At 34.5% G+C, this 21,836-nt stretch overlaps 3 protein-coding genes across 9 annotated transcripts in view; 1 reads left to right on the top strand and 2 right to left on the bottom strand.

The window, feature by feature from the left end:
- Window positions 1–1,335: 1,335 nt before the first annotated feature.
- LOC111436614 (oxysterol-binding protein-related protein 4C-like) lies at window positions 1,336–5,643 on the top strand. Its single transcript, XM_023074356.1, has 7 exons — window positions 1,336–1,577; window positions 3,391–3,558; window positions 3,845–4,090; window positions 4,160–4,256; window positions 4,425–4,716; window positions 4,947–5,049; window positions 5,262–5,643. Exons 1-7 carry the CDS (start codon window positions 1,575–1,577, stop codon window positions 5,514–5,516), a joined length of 1,164 nt encoding a protein of 387 aa, XP_022930124.1. The 5' UTR covers window positions 1,336–1,574; the 3' UTR covers window positions 5,517–5,643.
- A 1,252-nt stretch (window positions 5,644–6,895) lies between these two features.
- On the bottom strand, window positions 6,896–11,928 carry LOC111436576. Of its 6 annotated transcripts, XM_023074350.1 has the most exons (13): window positions 11,609–11,924; window positions 10,909–10,941; window positions 10,722–10,825; window positions 10,427–10,622; window positions 10,054–10,152; window positions 9,758–9,858; window positions 9,585–9,656; window positions 9,282–9,372; window positions 8,809–8,889; window positions 7,966–8,025; window positions 7,766–7,888; window positions 7,549–7,587; window positions 6,896–7,464 (listed from the first exon to the last, which is right to left on the bottom strand). In XM_023074350.1, the coding sequence occupies exons 3-13, from the start codon at window positions 10,802–10,804 to the stop codon at window positions 7,336–7,338; spliced, it is 1,074 nt and encodes a 357-aa protein (XP_022930118.1). In that variant the 5' UTR covers window positions 10,805–10,825; window positions 10,909–10,941; window positions 11,609–11,924; the 3' UTR covers window positions 6,896–7,335. The 6 variants fall into 6 exon arrangements, 5 of the variants coding, with proteins under 5 accessions (XP_022930118.1, XP_022930107.1, XP_022930099.1 ...); XR_002709287.1 differs by adding an exon at window positions 8,234–8,324 and having other exon boundaries at window positions 10,427–10,941; window positions 11,609–11,928; XM_023074339.1 differs by having other exon boundaries at window positions 10,427–10,825; window positions 11,605–11,924.
- A 3,319-nt stretch (window positions 11,929–15,247) lies between these two features.
- Window positions 15,248–21,836, bottom strand: part of LOC111436569 (U3 small nucleolar RNA-associated protein 25) — a 15,889-nt gene continuing 9,300 nt past the window's right edge. For both annotated transcript variants that reach the window (XM_023074316.1, XM_023074318.1), the window contains exons 16-25: window positions 19,718–19,782; window positions 18,834–18,880; window positions 18,464–18,523; window positions 18,228–18,299; window positions 17,716–17,745; window positions 17,528–17,622; window positions 17,283–17,388; window positions 16,379–16,441; window positions 16,218–16,289; window positions 15,248–15,617 (exon numbers count right to left, since the gene is read on the bottom strand). In XM_023074316.1, coding sequence (XP_022930084.1) covers window positions 15,543–15,617; window positions 16,218–16,289; window positions 16,379–16,441; window positions 17,283–17,388; window positions 17,528–17,622; window positions 17,716–17,745; window positions 18,228–18,299; window positions 18,464–18,523; window positions 18,834–18,880; window positions 19,718–19,782 — 685 coding nt within the window. In that variant the 3' untranslated portion in view covers window positions 15,248–15,542. The remainder of the gene's footprint in view (window positions 15,618–16,217; window positions 16,290–16,378; window positions 16,442–17,282; window positions 17,389–17,527; window positions 17,623–17,715; window positions 17,746–18,227; window positions 18,300–18,463; window positions 18,524–18,833; window positions 18,881–19,717; window positions 19,783–21,836) is intronic.

The following is a 21,836-nucleotide window of genomic DNA, read 5'->3' as shown; positions in this document are numbered from 1 at the left end:
GGGGTCGATCCCAATGTATCTCACATGATTAGTATTTAAAATAAAAAAACTAACCAATTATAATAGAATCTTAATAGAAATATAAAATAATGATAAACCGATGTTATATATAATATTAGGTTTAATTAATGGTAAAGTGATTATAATTGAACTGAAATTATTTTAATTTTAATTTTAATATAAAAGAAAGGTGAAGAAAGATGGAGTAATTATATGGCTCGCTATGGAAATAATCAATATTAGAAAGAATTACAGAAAATACAAAACCTAATAATTAAGACATCAAAATGCGTGTTCAACAATCCAATTAATATAATAAAAAAGAGGTGACATACGATTGACACGTGGTCAAATAAGATTGGCTTACTTTCAACAACTGGCGGGAGACCAAAAGGTCAAACGGGATAGGCTCCGGCGCCGGCGCCGACAGTGGTAGCCACGTGTGAATGAGACTATTGCAAATTGTTCGGAAAAGAGAAGCAAAAGCTAAATGCACGCGTAATTGGGTAATTCCGTAAACATGTAACTTTATACCAGACTTTTCTATCGTATTGAAGAAGTCAAATTAATACTTGTTTATTGTGAATGTTAAATTACAGATATAGTCCTCATTATTAAGTGACATAATATGTTTTGGTAGGGTATATGAGTAAAATCACAAAAGTTTAATTTATTTAATTGTGATTTTTTCCTTTTTAAGAAATTACGTGATTTATTTAATTGTATAATATAATAAATAGTTTTATTTTTCTTTTTGTTCTAATATTTATTAGTTACTCTATATGATTTATTTAGCTTACAAATTACTTTTTTTTAAAATTATTTATTATAAATTTTAAGATTGGCTACAAATTTAAATATGGATTAGCGGATAAAACATTATGTACTATTTTAAAAATTAATAATTCAATTTCTACTTTGGTAATTACTAAACAATTTTACCTTCTAATTTAGAAATTAAGTTTATAACATACTAACCATACACTAAAAATGCTGATAAAAAGGCAATATTTACTCATTTTTCTTGGAAATGGTTACAATAATTAATTTTAGTATTTTTAACTGTTTGTTTTTTTGAACTTAAAGTTTTATTTTACTTCATTTTTATTTATTAGAATATATTTGTTAACAGTGTTGATTTTTTTTAAAAAAATAGTTTTAAGAATTTTATTAATTTTTTAATTATATTTTAGTTTAGGATAGTGTTGCAGTTGTGTTTAATATATCTCTAAAATTAAAAAAAAAAAATCTTTTAATTTTATATTTAATAAGTAAATGATTTGCAATAAATAGAATAATATGGCGTTCACACCACCGCGCCTTCTATTGATCCTTTCCTTTGCGTCTCATTGGACAATCCCCTTTTTAAATCGCTAAAATTCTTATTCTTCACGACGCACAAACACCGACCTCTCTCGCTTTTCCCCTCTTTTCCTCTCTATCGATTCCTCTTCACTTTTCACCTAAACTGACTCCTCTTTCTTCCTCATCTCTTTCGATCGAAGAATCTACACTCCGCACACTTCCGGCGTCGGCGACTACTCAGGCACCATCGATCGTCACCGATTCCACTAATGGTATGTACCTCTTTCTCTTTCTCTTTCTCTTTCTCTTTAGATGTTATTTGTGAGATTTTTCTGTGTCGATTGTGGATCGATCATCGCTGATTTTACAAAACCACCTCGAATCGACTGAAAACCGCTTTTCTCGGCCTGCGTCTATCTCTGGTTTAGGAAAATCGATAGCGGTCTTCCGGCCGGTTTAAACGGAATCTTGGGAATCATCGTCTAATATTTAAGTATTGGTAATGGTCCTTTCCCTGATTGAATCGCCGTCTTTAGCGGCATTGGGGAGTTCACGCGGCTGGCTAGTTTTTCACCTTTTTACATTATTAAAATAACAATATGGTGGCCGATTTCTTAATTTAGGTTTTGTTTACTTAACTTTTGATGTTTATATTTATTTTTTTTTCCTTTTTTAACTTGTAGACTTTGCATGAAATTTATACGTGAATTAAATTTTTATAGCCTGCTTTTTATGATAAAAAGTAAAGAGATATTTGGTGCCCTAGATTTTGGAGGGAAAAAAAAGAAGCAAGCACATGCCTCTAGATTTATAGATTTATGTCATTTTTTAAAAGAAAATTAAAGACAGGTGATGGTATATTTTAAAATAAATCAACTAAACTAGAATAATTATAAAATTCGATTGAATTTAAATTGCATTTTTTTAGATCGTTACCTGAGGGGGAGAGTTTGTCTGGTAAATTACTAAATATATAGATTGGATAAAAAAAATCCCATGGATAGATTTTAAATTCCAAGTTAATAACTAATATATCTGTACTAAAAGGAATGAAAAATATTTCTTCCCTTTGTTATTGTTATTATTATATTATTGTTATTGTTATTATTTTCAAGCCTTATTTGAAAAAATAAATACCTCGATTTTGTAACATATGAACATTGTTAGGTTTTTGCAAGGTAGAATTGTTTTTTCTTTTAGGTTAGATCTTATTTTATTATGATTTAGGTGTAACTCTTTAATTTTCAATTTGAATTAATTACTCTTAATATGTGTATATAATTACAATTAAGATTTTTAGTGGAAAGACCTACGAAAAGAATTTTTATGTATTCTTACGTGTATTGCATTACTTACTGGTTTTATCAATATATTTTGACTCCCATTTTTAGTCCAGTGTATAGCATTATTTTTAAGTCCAAATTCTAACCTTAAAAAAAGATATTTTAAAAAAAATGCATAGATTTCGTCTGGACTATAAATTTTTTTTTTATTATTTTTAAAATATTTGAATTACTTTTAAACTATGAATATTTATTATATAAATTATTAGAGATAAAATATTTTTAAACTTTTTAAAATAGTTGAAGGGTAATAATAAAAGTATTTTTTAAATACTAGAAATATTTTTGAAACAAAATATTAACGATTTTCATAATACCACACACACCATCATAAACAAAATAATAAAAGTATTTTGCAGATTTTTTTTTTCTGAAATTTAAGAATATTATTGGGAGTGAAAAAATGTTTTTGATACAAAATATAAAATTTAAGTTTTTTTTTATTTATTATTTTTGGTAAGCTCTTTTTAAAGGGTTAAAAGTGGGGTGGTCTCATATGGCGGGTAGATGTCTTATAGATATTAGTTCAACCAAGAACCAATATCCTGTTAATAAATTCTTCAAGCTACTTTTTATCAACGGTCAGAGCCGCACGTGGGAAAGTTCTTTGTTTGTTTGTTTGTTTTTTCCTTTAGAAAAAACCATTGTTGTTATTGGCACTGATGTGCGTGAAAATGACGCTCCTAACAGCGCGTGGGAGTTAGAAAGTTTTTAGACTGACAAAACGCCGGAAATGTAATAGGGTGCGGGAGTGGACACGGAGGGGGAGGTGAGAAGAATTACTCTGACGAAACCACTATCTTTGGAGGGAGGATCGGATGCGGCCGACTACAGATCTCCTAACTTGCTCAAACGCATCCTAAGCCTCTTTAAAGATATACGGCCAGGATCCGACTTATCTCACTTCAAGGTACCTCTTTTCTCCCCTCTCTCTAAGTTTATGAACTGTTTATTTAATTATGTTATGCGACTTTGTAATTACATCCTACCATTTTTTGTCCCTAAAAACTAATTTTGTAATATTAATATTTAGATTTGTGAAATGAAACAAAATTTGACTGTGTTAGTGCTATTTTTTTCCTCATCAATATTTATATTAAAATTATATAAGTTTATGGGTTATTGTATGTACAAACAAATGCAAGCATAAGATGAGTTTTGGTGATAAAAGTATGAGTCGTATGTGTAAATTTCAGGTGCCCCCACAGTTGAACATGCCAAAATCACAACTTCAATGTTATGGTGAATCAGTGTATTGCTTCAATGAGGACATGTTACGGAAATGCAACAATGGGAAGAACCCAATAGACAGATTTGTGGCTGTGGTTGCATGGAACATATCTACTCTTCGTCCTTTAACTTTTGGTATTGCTCCCTTCAACCCAATTCTTGGGGAGACCCATCATGCTTCAGCAGGCTCCCTAAATATCCTACTTGAGCAGGTTCTTACTTTGTCTCTATCTTTGTCTCTCTCTGTTTCTGTACTGACTCTGTTAGGAAATTTGTGATAGATTTCACATCATCCTCCGGTGAGCGCGCTCCATGCTACCGATGAAAAGGAAAACCTGGAGATGATATGGTGTCAACTGCCAAAGGCCAAATTCTATGGTACCTAAAATCTGCATTTATCTTGATATAATAGATGGCATAAGTGGAGGGTTGCTGTTATTAATCTCCTCTCTTTTGTGTTTGGGGATAGAAGTTATTTGCACAGTGAATAACACTGTCAGTTAGTTGGTCTAAACAAATATTTGGGTTTGAATCCAACTTTTGTAGGGACATCTGTAGAGGTGGAAGTCAGTGGTAAGAGAGAGCTGAGACTTGCAAATCATAGAGAAACTTATGTTATGAATTCACCAAATCTCATGTTCAAATTCCTTCCAACGCCTGCGGCTGAATGGAGTGGTAGTATCAGAATTGCATGCCAAGACACTGGTCTTGAAGCTGAGTTACGTTGTAAAGGTCTGTCTTTCTTTGGGTTTGGAGGAAATGCTAGATCAATCAAAGGAAAAATTTTAGATAGCTTCTCATCAAAGCCTCTCTACGAGATCAATGGTCAATGGGACAGGTAATCTAAGCTTCTGTGCTAATTGTTCTTCTACTTTGTAAGAGCATATCTATTGGTTTAAGATCTTTCATTAGTTTATAATTGCAAGAACATATCTATTGGTTTCATAATTCAAAATCGAACTGTTCAAACAATTCCATATTGAATATTTCCAGATTCCTCAGAAATACATAAACAAACATCAAATATGGCTATCAATTTCCTCTGTACTCATTCAACTTACATTGCAGAACTGTCACTGTGAAGAACATCGAGAGCGGTAAAGTTGAAATCATATACAACGCAAAAGACAACATTTGGAGGCTGAGAACTCCTACAGTTCAAGACCTAAGGGTAAAGTAACCCACAATCAACTTTCTTCATCATATTGTGCTCCATTCAGGCTTTCTATAATTGAATGGAAATTGGACAAAATCCATAGAAAGCTCTCTGGACTTGTTTCAAGTTCTTCAATGATCAAAGCATGTCTTAACTCATTAAGCAAAACATGAACATCAATTAGTATACGTACACATACCTGATTGTGAGTTGAACATATTGAACAGAGTGTGTTGCCGAGTGAATCAGCAGTTGCATGGAGTGAGGTGAGCCAAGGCATTATGAGCAACGACTGGGAAGCAGCAAAAAGAGCAAAGAGAGTCCTGGAAGACAAACAAAGGGAGTTTGCAAGAGAAATGGCATCCAGAGGTGAGACTTGGGCTCCCAAGTTTTTTACTTATTCTCATACTAAAGAAGGCGAGTGGGAATGTACACCTATTCAAAAGTCAGTCCCTCCAGCCCCCATTGTTGTACCCAAATAGCATATTCCTTCTCTCAATATATATATTTTTTTGTACAATAACAAGGCATCAATAGTTTGTTGTCATGGATCTGCTATCCATGAGTTATATATTGATTAAAAAAACCCCCATTAAGTTGCTGAACCAATCCACTCCATCTGAACATTCTGAACCAATTTAGTAAATCTTCACTTAACTTAGTCACCAAGTAGTTGACAATCAATCCGGCGGAAGAACAGTTTCATTTGTTCATGATCAAAAGCCCTTTGTTTGGTTTTCTGTTTATATGGCCACACCCGAATTTTCAATTGGTCTTCCATGTTAAAGTTCAGTATCATTAGGGATCAAAAAGGGAAAAGAATGCTGACATCATTCACTCAAATAATTTTTTTTATTTTTTTAAAAACCTTTCCTCTTTAATTTTTGGAGTTGAAGTAGCATTTTATTGAGAACTACATTCATCAGACGTTCCTGATTCCTTAGCAAGAATTCCCTCTGAGGTATCCCCGCGTAGGTACTTCAGCTTGTAATCGGCTTGATTAAAACAATTGCATTTGTAACCACTGATGTGGTTATAGCCAGGAAAGCCACAACCCAATATTTTGAAGCTTGTTAATTTCAAAGGATCAAACCGTGAGTTCATTTCAAAGAGATGAGATTTGAATGGGCCACAAACCCAATATCTTGGACTCATAAGCAAAGCGTTCAATTGAACTTGTATCCTCTTTTTGATTGATCTTCAACTCTCATTTGGGTCATAGGGTGGTTGTAATAAGAGTTGCGATGGATGGGCTTGGTTGCCAAATGCCAAGGCTTTGTAGTGATCATGGTCGGCTGTTGTTGACAAATAAAATGCCAAGGCTTTGTAGTGATCATGGTCGGCTGTTGTTGACAAATAAAATGCCAAGGTTAGAAAACGTTAGAAAAGGAAAACATGGGAAGAGAAACTAACAGAATCACCACGCTGAATCTGATGTTTTGCAATGGACATTTAAGTATCAGTTCACACCAAGGTCATATGATCTGGAAAGAGATAGAAAATGAAGATTATAGAAATTGATTCATAGATGAAATGTGAGCGCCTAAAATATAAGCATCAAATGAACCATGCAGATATTTAAATCACAGAGGGGAAATGCTACATAAAGTGAAAAAGACAGGACTAACATACCGTTAGCTGAGTTTGCAGGTAGAAAGATTGCATCGTCTGTGAAAGCGCCCGACGAACCTGAAAGTCAGTTTCTAACAAACTAGAAACAGAGCAGGAAAATGTTCTGGACATCTCAAGTTAACAGACCAGATAATGCAATTAGTCCATTCGCAAACTTTCGAGACAAATTGACCTTTCTGTCCCTCCTGTTTGCACAGCTTTCTAATTGAAGTGCCGCACAGAAATATGATACTTTGAAACTCAAAAGATAACATATTTGTAAAAAATTGCAAGATGCAAGTTCAGATCCTCATGTTTACAAAATATTACAACAAGATATATGGAAATAATCTTCCTTCAAAATCATCTGTGCGTCTGTGCTAACACTAACCAAAAATTAAAAAAAAAAAAAAAAAAAAATCCTAAAAAACGGAAAGTAAAAAAGAGATAATGTCTCCCATCCCCGAGGAAGCAACACCAACTTGTTAGCTTCCTACCAGATCACCTTAGGCACTCGGCAAGCAGCTTGATGCACTCAGGAATGGTGGTTGGTCACATTAAAACCTTCCCAAGACAGGAATTTACAACCTATAACTGAATAAAATACCAGATTTGAACAAAAAACTTGGTAAGTTATTGATGCCAAAGAATCTGAAACTTCAAAAAGATATGTGAACATAAAAACCTAACTCAATTTGTCGTATAGTTGGAGAAAAAATACAGCAACTTATCCAGAGCTTGGGGGGAGAATTTTCTTGCAAATAGGTAACAAGGCCGATGCAAACCATTCCACACGCAAGGCCACCTTTGTACTTCTTTCTGTAGAAGCCCCAGAAAAACTACAATTAGATCAAGACATCAACCGAGTTTCATTCTAAATTTCTAACAAAAGAACACGCATACCTTCTTGTCACTTGTTACATGCACACTCACATCAATTGACTGCGAAGATAGCACCATTAAAATAATCATCCACAACAGTTACCACCTTTACATCACCTTACCATATGGTAGGGCTATATCATAAGGGGTGAGTAAAAATTACTGGAATAAGCTAACATTTTAGAGCTTCTAATGAAAATCGGTGAGTGAAAATATTGAAACTGTAAATAAATCATACCGTAATATTCTGCAAAAGCTCATCAGTAAGATCCTCTGCTCTATACGATTTTGGATGCCACTTTCTTTCAGACCAATCAACATGTGTTACTGACCAATTTGCAATTCCAGTGGGATCAACAATCTAAAAGATGAGGAAGGGGAAGTTTTTAGTAAGAAATATGGGAAAGGCTCTGTAGATGTGTCTGGAGAAACTCTTACATTGAAAAAGGTCGGCAAGTAGTGCTCATCAGCTATGCAATTGCGCCCTTCGAAACCTGGCTGTAGATGAGAATATACATATCAATATATGGTTGTAAGTCGGTATTTGGTAACCATATGGATAGAGGATCTATCATAATTGACAATAAATGCTTATAATTACATATGAGAGAGGACGGTGACAGCTTTTTAATTTGGAGCATATACAAACCAAAAGAAAAAAAAAAGACAACCCTCACAGAATTATGGAAACCAGGGATCACACTACCTACTAAATAAGATGGAGTCCCCTGACATTTTTCCGGGCAACGTAACAAAAATTGCAAATATCCCCTCAGCAGAGCTTTGAAAGGCAATACCTTGACAGAAAAATGGAATCGGTTGAAGGAACTAACATATAACCTCAAACTCAATAAATGGTTGTCCGTAGGATAAGTGTTTGCAGACTTGTGAGAACTCAGAAAGGGACTGACACGAGTGTACCAGGACATATCAACCGGATGAAAGAGCGAATGGAAAAGACTCTCAAAGTCTATTCCTACCACAGGTCAAACCCAATGAAAATTGAGAAGATATTATTAGGTCCCAGATGTACACTTGATTTTAGAGAAACTGTGTCTGCCTATTCGAAGAAAATTTGCTCAGTTGTACAGGAAAACGAGGAGTCTGAATAGCTCAACTTATCTTCTAATGAATGTGTCTGTGGTGTGCGTGAGAGAGAGAGAGAGAGAGAGAGAGCATTACTCCCTAAGATGTAAAAAAATGAATAAAAGAAAACTACACATAGTTAAGTTTCCTAGTTTTGCAACAGAAATACAGTAACATAAATAAGTTTATAATCACCTGGCAGTAATTGCGAAATTTGTTGTAATAAAGATTGTCAGCCAAAACTATTAAAGCATGCTGCCGTTTCAGGGTGAACCACTGAACAAATAAAGAAAATGGAGGTTAAATTTGCAAGATATTTCATTAATTGACACAAGTGCGCATGGGAGAAATATCTCAATCTGAAATCTAAGCCATAAAAGTAGGCAGATGTATGAATCAATGCATCCTTAAGTCTACCCAACAAAACCACTTTAAGCTTTGCGACATTTCAAATGACTAAAAATAATCAAGAGAAAACTATTAAATTTTCAAATAGTTAGCGTGGCAACCCAGACAAGCACAGACGTTAATGAAAGAACCAAAGCACTTAATTCTTTCCGTCTGTGTACAAAAGGATTCTTCCAAAAAAGAACAAAATGATAGGAGCAGCATGAAACTAATCAAATTTGTGGAAAGTTGGATGAATGATCGAAATTTTCAGAGCGTACCTGAGCACCTTTTCTAAAGTGCTTCTCCTCCACTTCCGGTAACATGTGCTCTGAATACCTGCCATTTCCATGTGGACCGGGATCCTTAAAGCTGAAAAAATAATTGCATCTATTAGAAATATTCTACAAACAAATCAATATGCAGCATTAAATTGTTGAAGGTCTAGCAATCTGACAAGTAACCAACTGCTAGGAGTTGTGTGTGTAGATATTTTCTCACAGAGAAGTTGGGTGTAATAGCTATTCCATGCAAGTCATAAGGAAATGAACACACGGAGAGGAAGCGTGAAGGCAGATACTCACCTATCTACAAAACTTATATTTGAAGGCATCAGATACTTGTAGATATAGTCAAAACTATACAAAGGCACACAACTGCAAAATAAAAGGAACATTAAAATTGAGGATAAGAACGCAATACCACCCATGGAAAGGGAGAAAGAAAAAAGGAAAAAAAAAAACGAGATTTCAGTCACCTATCGGAAAGCAAAACAAAATGGTGATTATCCGGATTCTGTAAAGCATTCGCCAGCAATCTTCTCTCTGCATCAACCATAGTAATTTTACCCCACACCACCTGCAATAGTTATCAATTAAGTGTCCAATTATTTACATTCAGATCAAAAAGGGGAATGAGAAAAAGGATAAGAATGATCCATATGACGTGAGTGAAATTTAACATCAGGCTAGCATACACAGACACTGGGGATTTCAATCTGACGGCAAATAGACTAACAGCTCTATTTTAGTTTTTAAGCGTGACTGAAGGCACCTGATTACTATGAATATCCCGATTCAAGAAGTGGATGCTGACATGAGTTGGTTTCTCCTTAGATGCATGAACATAAACAGTGAATTTGTCTTCATGACCCTGCCAGATGATAAATTTTTGGTAAAGAGATCAGTCTGAGGATAACATTTAAAGAAGTAATGAATTGACAATGAAAGAATAACAATTCAATGTTAAACAACTGATTCCCCTTCTTTGAAACAAATTTCACACTTTTTGTTCCAAGCCTTGATGAACATCATTATTAGTGGCTTATGAAAAACCACACACACCATCAATTATTACAAGGAAATAAAGACCATGCAAAACGCGAGAAGAAGAAACAGCTTAGATAAGAAAAAAACAAAAAACTTACATTGAAAAATTTGTCCCAAAGCTTCTCAAATGGCAAAGACCCAGGAGTCAAAAACATAAATGCTATCTTTGGAGTTTTTGATGGTACAATAGGTGAATTCAAAATTTCTCGAATGACAACATGAGAAGCAACCTCTTCATCAGTAAGTTCTCTTGCAGGAGCAGGCGGAAGCCAATCCGTAATGACCTTACAACCTCTAGAAGAAAAAATGTAACAGGCACTATTACCTTGCGGTGGATACATGTATGCACAGAAAAGGAATACAATGATGAAGGAAACCAAAATGATAATCCACATAGGCCTCTTCATATGAGTACGATGACGAGGCCCTGGCAAAATCTGCATATCCTGGGGAATCCACGCCTGAGTTGTCTTCATTTTCAACAAAATGGACTGCAGCTATATCTCTAAGCGATTCGCATTGTGATTGCTATCTACCAATATGCACTTCTCCAATGAGAGAAATGTATGTCAAAAGTTACCAGAGAATCTGTAAACTGATTGATGAAGGAAATCTGCAATTTGATAACATATACAGATCTTTGTCACAAGTTTTTTTAAGAAAATCTGATTAACTTAAATGGAAAACGTGAAGCTCCAAATGATTATAGAACTCAAAAGTATCATAATTTCCTGCTATTGTTAACACCTAATGAGTAGTACAGAAGGCCTCAGCCCTGTACACTGATAGAAACTTTTACAGTAAGTTACTTGCCAACAGTCATTTCAACAAGACACCGTAAAAGCAGTAAGAGTATCCATAGGTAAGACAACTTATACACGATAAAAGAATAGTCCATTCAAAGCTTTGAAGCTTCCCAACAACTAAAACCAACCTATACCACCAAATGTCAAAACCAACCCAACGCTTATGTAGGTCGACTTTGGACCTAATAATACGAAAAAACGCTATGAATTCAAATCGACGACGCAAGCACACCAATACCAGTAGTCAACTCGCGGAGAAAAACAAATCACAAAAAACTACTAAAGAAAAGAAAATCTAGAGCCTAGATTCCTCTACAAGAGACCTAAGCAGCAATCAGACAATCCAAAACTACAAATCACGAGATAGAATGGGAAGTGATAAAAGAAAAAACGAAATCGGAATCCGAACACTCAATTCAGTAATAAAAACACCAAATGCAACAAAGATGAAATGAGCTAAGAAATCATACTCACAGAATGATCTCGACACACGAATCAATGGCCAAGTACTACAACTTCGCCCGTCCCGTTTCAAGATCCAAATCATGAAAAATGAAAAAAGAAATGGAAGAATCAGGCATCCATATACCCGCGCAGGAATGGAGATAATTTATTAACTAGTATAGTAAGTGTCTATGATTTCTATCATGTCAGAAACGCTTCGTTGTCCGCTCCTTCTCTCTCATCTCTTCTGTGTAAAAAAATGTGGCAGGGCGGAGGGTTGGACGGAGCCGGCGTAGAAAGGTCGTTCTAGTTTCATATGCAAAACATTTTCCAGAATCAAGACGACGTTTTTTTTTTTTTTTTTAATTTTTTTTTAATTTTACAAAATACATAAAATACGCCATAATCATAATTTCACAACTTAATCGGAGTTAATCAAAATTTATTATCATAATTATAATATTTTCAAACACTAAACTATATTAGGATTGGATTAAAAATTATTATATGTTTTTTATTAAAAAAAATTATAATTTAGATAAATTGTCAAAGTAAATAAATTTTAAATATACATATATGTTTCTTGTTTCCTATATGAATAGAAGCATGGTTATATTCAATGAAAGGTAAGAAAATACTAATAAATAAATAATTAAGAAAAATATTTTTTACAACAAATTAAATTATTTTCTTTGCATTTTGGTTAATTCTTAAAATGGAAATATATATATATAAACTTTTAGAAGCATATAAATTAAATTATAATTAAAATTAATACACATACTAAAAAAGGTGCACAATTCATTTGTTTTTTTTTTTCTGGTTCTATTTAATTTGGACCGTTCACGGTTAAAAATTAGTTGATCGATCTCTAGTAGTCTTGTACAGTAGTTATAATCGTGAGGGAATGACCCTCCTGTCTACTAAGTACTCTGATACCCATGTGAGCCATTTTTTTATCTAGACAAGTTTACTGCTAGAAGATAGTTGAGATTGTAACAACCCAAACCCACCGCTAATTGAAATGTTTTGGCTCGTTATGTATTGCTATCAGTCTTACGATTTTAAAACACGTCTACTAGAGAGAGGTTTCCACATCTTTATAAGGAATGTTTCGTTCTCCTCTCCAATCCATGTGGGATCTCACAGAGATACCCTGACAGTTTCCCACACACAAAAACTTAATAAAATGGTACTACATATCAGGTGCAACTTTGTAGCTACCAACTACTTTAATACAAATGCATACCATCTAGACAGTGCACTATTAAATGTTAGTTAATGAGCTTCTAGTTGTCCCCACATTGTATGATCATAAGGGACGCGATCTCGTGCCTTGACCAACTCGATAAACTAGACAATCTGTAGCGTTTTCAATCACATTTCTCACGACATTCGTTAATAAGTCAAACTCGAGCAATTCAACATACATTCAGTCACATTTTTCTCGTAGTATAGCGATATTATAGGGGGAAAAAGAGTGAAAAGAGCAAAAATGAGCCAAGGATGACTTCCCGAACAGATTGGTTTTTGCATTTTAAAGCTTCGAACAAATGCAAGGCAAGTCATCCTTGGCTCATACTTACTCTCCAACTCATTAATATCTTCACAAATTTCAAATCTTTCTTCCAAATTTCGAAGGCTTCACAAAAAAACGCTATCTTCTTTGTTGTATTTATAGGCCGCTAAAAAGAGAGCGGTGTTTATAAAATGAGAGAAAACTTTTCGTAGCTAGTTGTCTCGTAAATGGATTCTTCGGGATCACAAAAATCTAGAATAAGATTCCAGTATTCTTTATTATCTTTATCTTTTAAAATTCCTTATAAAAATCAATCTGATTTTCTTTTAAATAATAAAGTTAAAAAAAAATTAAAATATTTAATCACCCTTCTAACCTTTTATTTTGAAACACCCTTTAAAATTAAAAAAATTATCAAATATAAAGAATTAATTTATTAAAGTATTTTTAAAATTTGAAAATATATATTCAGTAATTAATATCAAATTATGATTATAATGGATTCTTTCTTCTGTCTGTAGATATATTTGCATAAAATGTTTGTTGTTCATTAGATGTTTATGTTGTGTAGGGATGGGTGAGAGGAGAATTTGTTCTCCTCATTTTTGGGTTGGGAGATAAAAAGATTCATTGTTATGGGCTTGTGGCCAACATGTTCTTCAATGTCATGCTTTGGTCCCTAATTTTTGCTGAATCAAGAATATAATTTTAAAACCAAGTCTAATATTTAGGCTAAATCACTCGAAAAAAACTCTTAAATTTCTTATTTGTTTAAAAATATACATTTATTCTTTAAACAATTGCAATATTATCTTCAATTTTCGTAAACGTTTCTAAATATCGTTCTCTCATACTTAATCTAGAGTTGCATTTGAGTCACCATCTTATCGTTTTAGGTTACCACTGCGTTAATTTTCTGTTCCATATATGATTGTTTTTAGTCATCAGTTGTGCCTAACTGATAAAATGACCGTCAATTAGAGTAGAGATGAACGTTTTTCTTTAAAAATAAGTCGTAATTAATTAGTTGGTCTATTTTGAATGATTAATGGTAGGAAATTGGATCCGTAAAAATCATGTTTTGAGCAAAGGTAAGGACAATAATCAAATATTTGTAGTTTTTTTTTTTTTTTTTTTTTTTTTTGACAAAATCAACAAAAAAGGAATAATTGGGTTGACCTTTGTGATTGAGACCAACAACCAAACTTTGAGGAAGGTCCTCCCTAACAATCAAATAATCAATTTTTAAATGGGGTACGTGTAATAACTCGAGGCCGGATATTATCTGACCTGTTACATATCGTCGTCAGCTTCGAGATTTTAAAAATCTGTCTACTAAGGAAAAATTTCCACTCATTTCTAAGGAATGTTTTATTCCCCTTCCCCTCTTTGACCAACGTGGGATATCAGGGTACGAGTCTATACAAGTTTAGTTGGGTTGAATCAATTTTTTTTTTTTTTTAAATCAACTTAAAATTTCGGGTTGGTGACCTGAATAACTCAAATAGAATTCACAATTCAATTCTTAGCTCATATTCACGTGTATGTATTTACGAAGGTTGGAGTATCAGCAATTGACTATTATAGGTTCGAAAAAGCTAGCTTGTGTTGTTAGCCTCTCGAGAATGTTCTTCCGCCTAAGCTGGATGGAGTCAACCATGGGCTACAATTCTGATGGAGAAAATCTTATCCATGGAGAATAGATTCTGGGTATTGACATGGGGAACAAAACCTGCAAAAATTCATTTTTCCATATGCGCCTCTTTCAAACCCCATCAGATTCAGATTCGCACTCCCGTTCCCGTTCCCATTCCCATTATAATGCAAATTGTGTCAACAGCCTCACCATTCAACGGAGATTCTCTTGCGTCCATAGCTACCGTCTGTGAATTTGTATGAACACAACTTGCAAACCTCCCACGTGCTCCACAGTGTTATACAGTCTTTTCGATCTCTATGGTTTATTTAGTGTGAGACATGAAAAATTGTGAGAGCTCACATCTATCGGAGAGGAGAATGAAATATTTTTTCACAAGAGGTATGGAAACCTCTATTTAAATATACGCATTTTAAAATTGTGAGACTGACGACGAAACATAGTAAACCAAAACGGACAAGAGAAAATCAAAATATTGTTTTCCTTAGACAGATAGTTAATTGGAATCATAATGTTAATCAAAGATTTAAGCCTACATAATCATTAGTTTCTTCCTCAATATTGAGTACATAAACCTAATGAAAATCTCAAAAGTACATAATACACAAATAATAATCAGATAAAGAAAAAAAAAAAATCAGAACTTATTGAGTCAAAATTGTTGGGCCATGCCGCGAAGAGATTCCGATGTTGTGGCAGTTATAGGGACATCGCATCTCTACTTTTGCAGAGACCATCACATGGCTGTTTCGGTCCTTCAGCGAGCATGCTGGCTGGTAAAAGTGGGCTTAGCAAAACACAAAGACATTTTTATCTGATGTCCCCATCCTTTTTGCTGGCACGGTTCCAACTATTCTCTCCAGCTAACATAAAATTGATAATAGGTTAGTATAACAGAGCAAGGGCGGAAGGGACGAACGGTAATTTGAAGCCACTTAAGTAGTTTTATACTCCAACGACAACGTCTTTTTAGTTCAACATGTGAGATAGGAGTGTCGAACATTTGACCATCTTGATTGAGAATATATGTCTTAACCAATTGAGTCATACCTCAAATAAATAGACTTACAAAACAACTGACATAAAACCTAGACAATTTCCATTTTTTTAGTCCAAGTTCGTAAAAAATACCACGAATCCCAAGAGTTGGGAACTGTCATACAAAGTAGTAACTTCTCGATGTTCGTTTAACTAGTCCTGGATTTAGACATTCTTTTTATGTCTTTTATACCAGGAAGGATTACTCAAAGAACTCAAAACGGTTAATTCTTCATGTGAAATTCAAAACTAATAAAAATGAAAGAAACAGGGATCTCATTGCAACTGTTAGTAATAGCATAATGTATATAGCACTCGCACATCAAGATGACATCTTGAATTAAACTCAAACCTCTTGGATATGTAAAAGAATTCGTAATATCAACCTCAAACAAGTTCTAATACAACAGCACAGTGACACTTACCCGGAGATGATCAAAAGGAGAAAATATAACTCTGCATGTCATGTTCTCGGATCCATCAAGCATATTTACAATCTGAAGAGTAGTGGGGATGTCATATGAAATCAAACATATGGTGTAAAATAATATTAATAATTAGTTCAGTAGAAAATCATCATGTTTACCTCAGGGTAAAACTCTTTCCTCTCCGGCAAGGAATACATTATTAAGCTTTGTATGCCACGAATCTAAGACCAAGAAGGAAATACATGGTCAAGGATAACAATTTTTATTACCGAGGACCACAAGTAATGGAAACTACCAAGAGAAACAATTTTTTTTAACAAGAAACGTAACTTTTTATTGAATAAATGAACAATGATGGAAGCTCAAGGATACAATTAAAGTTAGGTACAACATAAAACACAATTTTTCTTCATTGGGAGTATATGATATATGCTAAATGCTTGTGCTAAGCAATCATTTTGAATAGTCGGATAAGCATGATTAATAGATGAAATTCAGTTTACTACAGCACGTAAATCATTTCCATACAACTGTAATACAAAAGATGTCTCAAAATTTAACATCATGTAAACAGAGAAATGTTTCGTTCTCCATCGATGGCAAGGTTATCTAGGTTCAACGTTTTCTCTAGAGTATCCCAATTTGCTTCATGCTCCTCTAAAATCTGAAGTTCAATTTTCATGTTCTAATGCAGTTAGGTTTGTGGTTTTGAAATTCCAAAGAGAAGTGGAGTGATTTAGAGGATGTATGGGAGATGATTAAAAGTTTAAGCTACTTTTAATGTACTCCCCCTAAGTTCCTTATTTTCTAATTAAAATTCTTTAGGATCAATGCCAATAGGAAAAACTTTTTGCAAACCAGTAGACTAGAGTGGCTAGGGATCTAATCTCCCGATCGTTCTTTTCTGTCCCCTTATATTCTCCCATTCTGGTCAATGAAAGTTAGTTCTTACCAAAACACAAAACCTGACGCGCACAAATGTTTCTCAGTAGCAGATAACAAATATACACTAATGAAGACGACATTAAACTTTTTAGAAAGGTATATAGCGTTATAAGTAACCTTATATCTGTGATAAAAATGAGCTCTCTCTGTGTATAACATGATCTTCCGCTTTCCCTCAAAAAACCAATTGCGCGCCCGTGAGATATCACTTTGCTTTGTATACCTAAAGAACAAAACTAGATCATTATGCATGACAACAGAAGCAATCGAGGATACAGCAAAAAAAAAAAAAAAAAAAAAAAAAAATCAGTAAATCAATAAATTTATGCATCAGTTTAGAAGTAAAACGACAGGCTTCTTACTCTCCAAGAAGACAGAATGAAGCATTCTGCATCTTCAAAAAGTTCCGAACTCTGACAAACTCGAAGTAAGAACTAATGAATAGCATGACTCCACCCTGAGTGCAAAATTCCACGGGTAAGATAAGACAAAAATATATAAATAAGACTTCATCAATCAAACAATGTCATCATTAGTGAAAAAACGTTACCTGACTAGATTCGTTTATCTTTGGAAACACCTGAAGAAGAAATTAGACACCCATTTTAAATCATCAGATCAATAATAAAGGTATTGAATCTCACTTCCGCTAACTTTTTTCCCAGATAGTTTGGTTTATCAGACTTTATTTTCACTTAGATCAACCAAGTCAAATCCTCAAACAACTAACTGAAGTATTTGCTATTTGAAAAAAAACAAAAACCTCTGCGTGATACTAGATTTTAAGCAGAATAAACTTCTCATATATATTCCATTCTCAGCCTAATATCGTTAATCATTGGTAACATCAAGAAAAAATTTATAACTATTTCAAAATCTCTAACCACTGCATGAACGATCATCTAAAAATTATTGCAAGGGAGGCCAGCATCACATTAACAGCCAGGTTCAAAATCAAGCCCCATATCTTTTGACAAAACGAAGCTAAAAAATTAACATGTTTCTATTTCCCCCCAAGGAAAAAGCATTCTGTATTACACCACTAAAATAAAAGAAACAAACCTTCTTGGAAAAGTACTCAAGACGAGCATCATCAACATCAGCTATAGAGTCTGCCTCAAATCTCTCGTACACCTGAAACAAACATGGACACAAGAAAAGTACCCAAAATGAGCAATTTCAAAAACAATTCAAACAACTTTAAGGTGCTTTTGCAGGAAGCGCCTAGAACTCTTTCTCAAGTGAAAAACAACTGCTGCAAGAGCAAGGAAAAGAAAAGCATGAAAAAACAGACAAACCTGGCGGACTTGGAGCACCACTTTTGGAAGAATGCCTTTGTATTCACATAACAACCTCACCTACCACATGTCATGTTAAACATTCAGGATATGTAATAAATAGAGACGAAACCATACCAAGTAAGAGAAAATCAGTAAATCAAAAAAAAAAAAAAAAATTCTGCCATTGAATGCCCATCTCCAGGTAGCTAATTTTTTCCCACCCCCCCAAAATAAACATACTAACTCACAATTGGTCTGCACTCTTGTCTAACACTCACAAAGAACTATTCAGTATCCACTAATCAATTAAGAATTAAGAGAGAGAATCAATAAAAGATAGAAATGAAATTTCTGCGTTACAATAATGTAACAAATTAAAAAGATGCACCTTTCCTTCGAAGTTGTTGCAGTAGCGATTGAAAAATCCATTTATATCTATTAACAACAAGATGTAAAAGAAATTAAAAATACTTCATCGCAATCATTAAGATTATAATAAAAGATTCAACGTCATAAAAATACAGTTACTCATACAAGATCTAAACATCAGAGAAGTAATAAATTTCCCGCTTACAACAAACCATTTCATAATTCATTAAAGGGAAAATATCTAAAACGGCATTTTGGGATAATTGCACAGTACGCTGTGGTAGAGTACTGTAAAGCAATTGCATTTGCAGATAGCCAGATACTATAACTTGATCTAATACATTTTTATTTTATTTTCTTGAATTCCCTGTTATTTATTACTTGTTCATGCTACTATTTAATTTATCGTTGCCCAAAAGAGATTAACAAATGACCCCTACCAAACTCATAATTGTTATTTATAAATTCATATCTTTTCCCTAAAAATGTGAACTAGTTGACGCACAACATTTTCTTTTTTTGAAATCATTATCAGAATTAAAACTAAAACTAAACAAAATGAGATTTTTCAAGACCATTATTATTATTAAAACACGAGTCACTCTATATCATGATGACATTGCAACATAAATAACACCCATATGGTTTAAAAGCATTGTTATAGATGGTTCGACAATTTAAATAGCAGAACCCTCTTGCTCAAGTGATCTAATCAAATAACCCACTCCAGCCATTTTTTGACATAGGACAAAATTAAAGTTCTGAACCCACCAAGCGTATTCTACTCGCATAGTATGTAGCATTAAATCAAGTTAGAAAATGACTTAGAAACTCAATTATTTTGGGATTCAAGAAATTGAGCTACATGGATTGGATTGCATACGAACAATAGGTGTACCTTACCTGGGTTTGAGTGAAAACCCAAAACTATTGACTGCCTATAGAACCTCGCATATCCATCAAGATACCTACAAATATGACAGTGATTTCATAAATGTAGATAATGGGATAAAATTTCCAAGCATGCAAACCTAATGAAAACGGGTTGATTAATTATATATATAACAAATTTCATTGATGTATGAAATTTAAAAGAAAGGAAAAACCCAAAACCAAAGGAGTTACAAAAGGGATCTCTAATTGGACAAAAGTGTGGAGAGACTGTAAGAACAATAAAATGAAGAACATTTGTACTAACACATAGCAAAGAAAATTTGTTCAAAGAACTCTCGAAAGAACTTTCCTTTCCTTGAAAATAGGGTTGTTCCTTTCATTCCAAGTGCCTGAACAATGTACATCCAAATAAGACTTTTATCCTAGGAAAAAGGATGTCAAACGAGAACATAAGGAGGCTGTTGATCTCATCAGGAAGGGTAATAGACCAACAGCAGGAGGAAAAGAGCTCCTTCCAGAACCTGGCAGCAAAGTGGCATGAGAAAAACAGATGGCTCTGAGATTTAGAATCGGCTTTACATAATATGCAGCAATGAGAAAGGGCCATATAAGGAGACCTTCTCTACAATCTATCATAGGTATTGACACTCCACCAATTTTGAATCAAAGGGAGAATGGGGTGGTGCGCCATTCACATATTTTCAAACAAAAAAGGTAGGAACCCTATTTCATTGAACCCGAAACCAGCATGATGGGAAAATGGCTGGACGTAGGCCAATCCAAACGCTTGACTGGTGCATCTTTGTATTTATAAAGGATAGGGTTAGAGACAAGGAATCTACCAATGAGGGACAAAATGGGGTTCCCTCTAAAGCTAGACCAAGTGTAAAGGCCATTTTGGAGGGGCAAATCGATGAGATTACAGCAATCAGTGAAAAAACTAAATTTTCGCATGCTTCTACTAACACAGCAAGTCGATTTCTCATTACTCATCTAGTGACATAAAAATCCTCTCCTAGAATCCACCTGTCAAGACAAAGGGCTGATAGGTCCAGAAGATCTTGCCAAAAACGGGGTTTCCATTAGCCTCAAGCTCTGTCCCATCAATGTTCTAAGAGCTCCATGAAGGTTTTAGTTTCTTGAAGAATCACTATGACAGGATTATGCTTTGTAATAATCATCCAAATGGTGTGAGCCCACCTTGTTGAGATGAGAAAGGTTTGTCGTTGTTTACTGTGGAAACAAGCCCAGTTAGTAGGGTCTTCAACTGCATCATCCAAGTCAGTTAGGGAGGTGGGGGAAGCGGTTGTCGGGAAGCTCCATCTAAGTTTGGCCCACAATTGAGTCGCCAAGGTCAGGTAAAGGGGAGGGCCTAGGTTGATCTATGCAGGGAAAAAGATGCGGGAAGGCAAGAGAGGAAGGAGAGGGTGGAGCAGAGGAGAGGAGGAAGGGGCGAAATAAGTAGTTTTCCGTATCGATATTAACGAAGAGAGTTCTCTTTTTTTTTTTTTAATGGATAGTGACAGAAAATTTGATTGTAGAGATGAGTGAGAGAGAGGGTCGGTAATGCCTCTGCAGTAAGGGGAAGCAGGTTAGGTGCAGATCCAGTAGGGCCTGAGGGAGAAGGGAATGGATCTATTGGGTCACTATGGGTCAAGACATGTGGTGGGGGGTGAATGAAGTGGGTTGGATGGATGTATACTGGTCGAAGCAAAGGGCTTGTTGTGGAATCCATTAGGCTCTTCGAATTTGGGCGAGTAAAAGAAGAGGATGCATTAAGCCCGAAAGAGAACCCAATGAGTTTTTGACTATATAGGGTGGACCATCTAAGGCTGGGGAGGGGATGGGAGTCTGTCAGCATGCAAGGTACAATTTAAGGGAAAAGAGGGTAGGTATCATCAGAGGAAGGACGGATGTCAAAATTGATGGGACAAACACCACCTTGTAGATCTGTGAAGCAACCTACAAGCCAAGAACAGAGGGTTGAAGGATGGAGGTGAAGAAAGAGTGATGGGTTGAAGGATGGAGGTGAAGAAAGAGTGATCCTTTGGTGTCTGTGATTTTCATTCTTGCTACTCTATATCTTTGGTCTATCTCAATTGCTTTTTTTTTTTTTTTTTTTTTTTTT

This window comes from Cucurbita moschata, unplaced genomic scaffold, assembly GCF_002738365.1.
Source record: "Cucurbita moschata cultivar Rifu unplaced genomic scaffold, Cmos_1.0 Cmo_Scf00003, whole genome shotgun sequence".
NCBI lineage: Eukaryota > Viridiplantae > Streptophyta > Magnoliopsida > Cucurbitales > Cucurbitaceae > Cucurbita > Cucurbita moschata.
This window is presented reverse-complemented; position numbering and strand designations above follow the sequence as displayed.